The 8,308-nt window shown below is 39.4% G+C and overlaps 1 protein-coding gene across 1 annotated transcript; it reads left to right on the top strand.

The window, feature by feature from the left end:
- Positions 1–402: 402 nt before the first annotated feature.
- On the top strand, positions 403–8,304 carry LOC147848488 (protein transport protein SEC24 B-like; the record flags this gene model as incomplete). The annotated part of the gene is made up of 18 exons (XM_087338397.1): positions 403–1,750; positions 3,306–3,533; positions 3,621–3,695; positions 3,770–3,868; positions 3,972–4,083; positions 4,440–4,567; positions 4,956–5,075; positions 5,167–5,244; positions 5,551–5,628; positions 5,731–5,823; positions 6,211–6,265; positions 6,410–6,486; positions 7,298–7,369; positions 7,442–7,525; positions 7,610–7,729; positions 7,823–7,891; positions 7,972–8,049; positions 8,233–8,304. Coding segments are annotated over exons 1-18 (2,661 nt in total), but the record flags the coding sequence as incomplete, so codon positions are not given.
- Positions 8,305–8,308: the final 4 nt, after the last annotated feature.

The raw sequence follows: 8,308 nt of genomic DNA, 5'->3' as shown, positions 1-8,308 counted from the left end.
CTTAACAATGCTCGGGATGCTCGAGTCTTGAGTTCCTGTGTGCATAATGATTCTTGCGATGCCCGAGTCGGAGTCGGAGTTCCCGTGTGCGTGTGCATGTGTCCGTCTCTGTCCGTCTATGCTATATGCATATGCCTGCCTGCCTGTTTGTTTGTGCTATGTTGCCTATCTATGCTATGTGCCTATGCCTGCCTTGCCTGTCTGTCTGTGCTATGTTGCCTGTGTGCCTGTCTGTCTATGTCTGGGTGTCTGTTGCCTGTCTGTCTATGTCTGTGTCTGGGTGTGGTGTCCAGGGAAGAAGAAGTGGGCGATTTCAGACTCTTCTCACAAAATGCAATGAATCAACAATCCGAAAGGCCACGCAGTCTTTCTTGTACATTGGCATAACATAACATACACACTTAAATGCGAGTTTGGCAGAAAGAAGAAGCAGCAGCAACACCATCATCAGTAGCAGCTTCCCTGCAAGAAGAAGAAGAAGAAGAAGAAGAAGAAGAAGAAGAAAAGCCTGTTTTCCTCTGCTCCGACACAGATCTACACGGTATCGTTACGAACCCACCCTCCCTCCCACCCACCCCATCCGATCTGTAGCAGAATCCTTTTTGTTTAGATCTAATTCGGGTCCAATCTGATCGATGCTTTCTGGAAACGTTTTTAATCCAGTTTGAGATCAGATAGATTCTTCTTCTTCTTCGTCTTCTCCTCCCGGATTTTGCTGTGTCTATCCATGGCTTCCCAGAATACCCAACCCCAACCCCAACCCCAGCCCCAACCCCAACAACAACGCCCACCATATGGCCAACAATACGGCCAGGGGCCGGGATCTACCTTAGGAAATCTCCCTTCAGGTATGCAAAATCTCAATATTGGTAACAGCCCATCAGTGATGGCATCGGGGTCATATTCACACCTGGGAGGTCCACGGCCTGCGAGTGTACCTGGGGGCATAACAATGGGCGCTCGCCCATTTCCAGGTGGTCCGCCCCCACCAACCGGACAAATTTTGGGTCCTTCGCCATTGGCTGCCCGCCCATTGGGTCCGCATGTACCTGGTCAAATTTCCCGTGCAACAGCTCCACAACCTCCATATATACCTGGACAGGTGTCGGGTTCCCCATCGCCATTGGCACGCCCATCTCTGGTATCGCCGATGCTGAATTCTGCTCCTCCACAAGGTAATTTCCCCACCCAGGGAGGAGTACCAGCTTCAAATGGACCTGCCCATCTTCAACCACCCATTGTGAATCCCCTCTCCAGTGCCCCATTTGTTGGAGAAAATCTGCCCCGAGGGCCACCTTTAGCATTGAATTCAATTACCCAGCCAATTCAAAGGGTTGGTGCTGAAGGAGGTAATATTGGTCCAATCTATCCCAGCCCAAATCAGCCTCTAGCATCAAGTACCCAAATACGTCAAATCAATCCTCAAGCGAATGGCCCAATTTATCCTGGCCAAATCCCGTTGTCGTCATCAACTGCAGGTACTCAACTGAATTCCCAAAGCAATGCCCAAGGTAATGGTGCAATTTATCCTGGATCTGCGACATCATCACAACCCCTTCGATCATCTGTTAGACCTCCCGGTCAACCCCCTGTGATGACCAGCTCTGGAACATATCCACAAAGACCACAAGGTCCTCCAGGTGGTTATAGTGGTTCCGCCTTAGCTCCACCAACTGGGATTGGGGCTCCCCCATCAGCATCGCGATCTTGGGCTGGAGCCCCTCCAAATTTCTCTGGAGCAATACCTCAGGTGAGTGATGTATTTAGCTACTTTTGTTGCATTTCTTCTTAGGTACATGGCTGCATAAACCGGCATTGATTTGTGTGAGCATACAAGTACTTGCTAGATATATAAATAAATAGATTGGTTAATGTTCAAGAATTTTTTTCCATGAACCCCTTGTTTGTGTGAGAAGCAAGTGCTGGTTAGATAAAAATATTAATATGTTGATTAATGTATGGAGAGAGATTTTTTCAATGAATCACTTGTGGCTCAAGGACTTGCCAGATAGATGGATAGATGCATGCATCGGCGGATTAATATACAATGAATGAAAGAAAAAAAGAGGTGGATTAATACACAATTAATGAAAGATTTAATGTCTTTTAAGAGGCCTATAAGACTGAACAAGAGTGTACATCTTGAAATGTTATCTCATCTTGGAGAAGAACAAACCAAAATAAGTATTAACGGCATTAGTAAAACTGTGTAAGGTACCTGAATATTCCCATTAGCAAGTGCTTAATGTTGTCAGTTTAGGTAGACCGGAACTTCTGCCTCCTTTGCGAGTACAATGTAAAATTGTCAGTGCTTGTCAATGGAGAAATGGATTAAATAATTAATTAATGTACTGAAGTGAGCTCAAAGACGTCTTGTAAATTAGATATGGAAAATAGACTCCTACAAAAGTGTGCAATGTGGACTATTGGGAGTTATGGATACTCGCACATCTGGAAATTGTAGCATTAGAAATTAATATATTAAGTGATTACCGATCAATTAGCTTATGGAGCTCTTCGATGATGCCCTAGCTAGCTGCTTTTACTTTGGCCAACTCTAGCTTCTTATTCTGAATCTTGAGATTATAGGCCCTTCACACCTTTTTGCATCTAAGGGAATTCTCATATGCATGAGGAGCTGTCTCATGTATACAACAAAGTCCTCTTTACCAATCATCATTTCTGTTTGTTGAACGCTTGATTCTGGATTATTTAGAGTTTTAGACACATGATGGAAATTGTAACATTGGAGACCATTATACGAAGTTGCTGAGCTGGTGGATGATAGCTACCACTGTCACATTAACCAACTATTTTGTTGTTGTTGAAATGTGAATATTGAATTTATCTGCAATCAACACTGATTGTGTCAATTAAGAGCAATGAAAATGATGGAAATCTCTATTGCTTATCTTTTCCCAAAACATATAAAGAGAAGCAATGGAAGACACTGCAGCCAATTTTCTGAAGCTTCTGCTCATTATAAGTTTTTGGTGGGCTGAAGGCAGAGCTTATAGCATTTGCTTTTCATTTTTTGTAATGCAAAATAATGGCCATCAAACTAAAAATATTTGTCGAAAATAATATTGTCCATTCGAGAAGCATTTAGATTGGAAGGATGTTAAGGATTTACAGCAATTAAGAGGTCATTTCTTTTGTTTATATTGAAATTCACTCTTCACTACATGTACACTTCTAATGAGCAGGTGTTGGGAAGCTTTAATGCAGCATGCACCTAATTTTTCTAAGTTATTAGATGTTTGTAAGCATTGCTATCTCATATCTGAACATAGGCCATAATGCAGGCACCAAGATCCCAAACTGTACCTGGTATGGCAACACAGACACAAGCACCATTGCAACCTCCAAGTATGGGTCAATATCTTGCCCCAGGCATTTCTCAGCCGGGCTCACCTGCAAATTCAGGTGAAAACTCATCCCGTATTGATCCTACTCAAATCCCTCGACCTCAAACAAGCTCAATTGTTATCAATTTTGAAACTAGAGTAGATGGTCACGCTGCTTTACCTCCGGTATGCTGTATTCCTTTTCCAACCTTTGAATTTGAAGGAGAATAATCTTGTTTGTTTATTGAGAATGATATCCTTTACTTTGTGAAGTCTGCAACCAGTAATTTTATTGTGAGAGATACGGGAAATTGTAGTCCGCGGTATATGAGATGCACACTTAATCAGGTATAATTTGAATACATTTTCTATGCTTTGATTCCCTATAATTTTCATGCATTAAACCATTTGTTGTGCACTAGGTTCCTTGTTCAGGAGATTTATTGGCAAACTCCAATATGCCATTGGCTCTCATGGTACAGCCCCTAGCCTTACCCCACCCCTTAGAGGAGCCTGTTCAGGTAATCCCAAAGCCCTCATTATAAATTTGCAACTACTTCATTTAAACAGATATCATGTATCAAGACTCTTTTCAATATTATTTTTCTAACTTTTGACTTGCAGATTGTTGATTTCGGTGACAGTGGACCTGTCCGGTGTACAAAATGCAAAGCCTACATTAATCCTTTCATGAGGTTTATTGACCAAGGGCATCATTTCAAGTGCAACTTTTGTGGTAATTCCTTGAATTTTGTGTCAGAGATGTTTGATGGTTATAGGTAGGCAAATTATTCAGATATTGTTCTCTCCTGGTTGCGATAACTGCATGTGCACTGTTGCCACCTGAGTGCAATTTCTTGTGTGGCTGTCTCATAATGCTGATAATCAAACCAGTTGATTTCAAATTTGAACTGTCTCTCATGTTCTAATTTGTCTGAAATATAAGGGGTTTGTATGCACACGTTTGTGCAAAACAATAAATATAGAAAACTTAACAAAATGTCTCCTTTCCAACAAAACAAAAAAGTTGGAAAGAAATAATCTTTGGTGAATATTCCGGTTTTCTAAATTATCATTCCTTCACACTTTCAGGTCAGACAAATGATACACCACGTGAATATCACTGCAATTTGGGACCTGATAATAGGCGGCGTGATGCAGACAGCAGACCAGAGCTCTGTAGAGGAACAGTGGAGTTTGTGGCAACAAAAGAATTTTTGGTGAGGGCGTATTAACTTGTTGATTTCCAAAGTATATTCTGTAAGTTGCTTTTCCTATAATACAGTTCTAGTAGCTCAGATACCTGATATCTTTGGAAATGTTATTACTCTATTATATCTCTAATTTCTATTCCCAGAGCTGGAAACTTGAATAGTAACATTTTAGACTGCTTTTGCTCTTGAGTCTTAGTGAAATGAAGCTTTTTGGGTAATATAGGCATTTGATGAATTTGAATAGTGGGAAATTGCATCTGCCCCTTAATAAAGTTAAATTCCCATAATGTTTGAACGGAGTTATCTTTCACTGGTTAAACCATGTGGATGTAGCCAAAATACAAGTACTTGTATATATACCAGGACTACCTTTGACATTTGTATTGTTTTACAGGTTCGGCCACCAATGTTTCCAGTATTCTTTTTCCTCATAGATGTATCAATGAATGCAGTAGCAACTGGGGCTGCTGGAGCTGCATGTAGTGCAGTGCAGAGAGCACTTGCAGACCTTCCAGTTAAGACTTTTGTTTTTGCTTTCTTATGTCGATTAAAGTTCTCCTCAGGTTATTATTGCAACTAAAATTCCCACTTATTTGTTTCTCCAGAAGGTTCCAAATGTGAAGGTTGGCATTGCGACATTTGACAACACATTGCATTTTTACAACTTTAGTCAAGCTCAGCAGGTGATTCGATAATCTCTTTTCCGATGTTTGCGCACACAGAGTGCTCACAACATTTTTTAGTACCAATGAATCACGTTGTATTTTGTTAAAACCATGCATAGATCTTGAACTTCCACTACAGACACTGCACCCCCTATGTTTCCGAGCATGGAGGAAATCATGTACCACATTGTTTGGAATGATACAATATGTGTCAGACTTGTTTAAAGGATCTGTTGTTGGCCTGTTTTTTTATCCTTGGCTTGTTGATGTCTTTCTTTCTGAGTACTTGAACTCAAGACTTATTTATGCTTGTTTCATTGACAGCCATCAATGTTAGTGGTGCCTGATGTGCAAGATGTTTACACTCCACTTCAGTCAGGATTGATAGTACCAGTAATTGAGGTTTGTATTGTTCAAGTCTAATAAACAAGGCATGTTTGTGCTTAAAATTTTGCTGTTGGTTATTTTTTGTCATTCAAATACACTTGCGCACTTTCATAACAGTATCGTGACCAATTGGACTTGTTACTTGAAAATATTCCAAACATGTTTCAAGGCACAACAATTGCAGACGCAGCTTTAGGTGCTGCTATCAAAGTAAGTATCTTCAAATCTCAGTGGCATGCATATATTTGAAATTCTGGCAAAAATTCTACAACACTCTGTATGCCATCATAATTATTGTTCAGGAAAAATTCTGAAATACCTGAATGCCCTAAGGTTTCCTTTACTTTCCCAAATGCTCATAACCCTTAGTTGTTTCTCCAATGCCACTCATTGATGAGTGAAAAGAGCTTGAATTGGCTCGGCTTTATAATCGTTCAAAATTGCTTAAGAGGGTAATTGAGCAAGGTATCTGTGTAGATGTCAAAACTTTGTGGTCTTTCAGGAATAAAGAAAAGCTTGGGGGTATTTTAGAGTTTTTGAATAGTATTTAGCATGAGTGAGATAAATTTGGGTTCTTATGATGATTCTCTGAAACAGGGGGCATCTCTCGCAATCAAATCTAATGGGGGGAAATTGCTCGTCTTTCAATCAGGTTTGCTGATTCCTATGCTCTTGAAATTCTGAACAACCATGATCTGCTGGCTACCCTATGCAACATCGTACTTCATATGCCTATCAAGTTATTTAATGTAAAGCATCATCTGCCTTTACTTCAATAGTGAATCCTCTCTTTCAGGGTTACCGTCCGTTGGGTTTGCAGCTCTTACAGCAAGGGAATCTGATAGCAAAAAAGGCCCTGCTTCAAATGAGAAGGTATGCATAACAATTGGCAACGGTTTGGTTTGGTTTGGTTTGAGAGGGTCAAAACCGAACCGTTTAATTTTTTTGAAACCTGAACCGAACCGAACCACGAAACCGTTAAATATTTTTCAAACTGTAAAACTGCGGTTTCGGTTTTCAACTTAGGTCAAAATTTAATTTTTAAAAGTTTAAAATTATAATATTTCATTATTTAAATTTTTTTAAATTTTAAAGATGTTCCTAAAATGTGAGAGTAAGGTCTAAAAATGAAAAGATTGTTTAAAAACAAATTAAAAAAAAAAAAAAAAACCCCGTTAAACCGTTAAACCGTTTAAACCGCGGTTTCTGACTGTTGAAACCGAACTGAAACCGTTTTAAAAAACCTAAACCTGAACTGAACCGTTGAAACCGTTAAGCTGTTAAGTCGCGGTTTCACGGTTCGGTTCGGTTCAAACCGAACTGTTGCCAATTGTTAGGTATGCAGAGAGATTGGTTTCTGTTTTTGAGAATAATGTTGCATGGAGAATATTTAGGTAGTTCATAGAAACAGTATTAGCCACATCCATGTTCACAATATATCCTTCTATGTGTATCAAGGCTCTCTGCTAGCATGGAAAGAGTGAAAATTCTTTACTGTGGGTATTTGTGATATTAATGTTTATAAAAAGTCGAATATCATCAATAAATGATTAGACATGTTGGGTGATAATGCTATTTACTACATTTTTCAGTAAGGTAACAAAAGATTCAAAACATTAAGGGAAGCTGATAATATATTTTTTGTTTTTATCACAATGAATTCTGTAATTGTTGTGTGGTGCAGGACCAAAATAAGCTTTGGCAACCAGTTGACAAGACATTGAAGACATTGGCAATAGAGCTTGCAGAGTTTCAGGTAGACTATTTTTTTTCTAGGCAGCAACCTCATTGAGATTATCATTCATTAAATTTGCTTTTTAAAAATCAGGTATGTTGTGATTTATTCCTAACAACACAAGAATATGTGGACATTGCGTCACTCGCCGTTGTTCCTGCAACGACTGGTGGACAGGTACTTAATTTTTGAAGTTTCTAAAGTGGTACCTTTCTACTTTCCAATTTGTTTTGACAACCTTTGGTTGGGGCGTATGTGTAGATTTACTACTACCATCCATTTTCTGCAACATCTGATTCCGCAAAGCTATATAATGATTTAAGATGGAACCTTACAAGACCACAGGGTCTAGAGGCAGTGATGAGAGTTCGGTGTAGCCAGGTACTAAGTTCGAAATACCAATGTTATGGCTTTCAGGTCACCTTGAAAGAAGTTATCAAATCTTTGTTATTACTATTATTTGTTTATACACAGGGATTACAAGTCCAAGACTATTTTGGAAATTTCCATAAAGGAACCCCGACTGATTTGGATCTACCTGCAGTATGTTTTAGATTACCTTTATTGGCTGTTTACTTGCTTCTCTATTTTCTGTTACCTGTCTTCACATAGCATTGTTTCAGATCGATTGTGACAAAACTATCATGGTTACTTTCAAGCATGATGAGAAATTTCAAGATGGCTCTGAGTGCTGCTTCCAGGTATTTTAGGAGAAAATGAATTTCTATATGTAAGCTTCATATTTTGGAGCATCAAAGCTCTTACATTTAAGGGTATATGAAGGTTAAAAGTAGCCACAGAAGATGTTAAGTGTAGAGCTATGAACAGATTATAGTTTCTTATTTCCAAGGTTTTGATCTCATTTGTTGGCACTTCACTCTCAGTGTGCGTTGCTTTACACAACTATTGATGGTCAAAGACGGATCCGTGTTACAACACTCTCTGTTCCATGCACAACTG

Source organism: Azolla caroliniana, unplaced genomic scaffold, assembly GCF_043228905.1.
Source record: "Azolla caroliniana isolate FFs.n. ecotype wild unplaced genomic scaffold, voAzoCaro1.0.p SCAF_347, whole genome shotgun sequence".
In the NCBI taxonomy this organism is placed as follows: Eukaryota; Viridiplantae; Streptophyta; class Polypodiopsida; order Salviniales; family Salviniaceae; genus Azolla; species Azolla caroliniana.
Note: the sequence above shows the minus strand (reverse complement) of the source record. Positions and strands in the feature narration are given on the sequence as shown.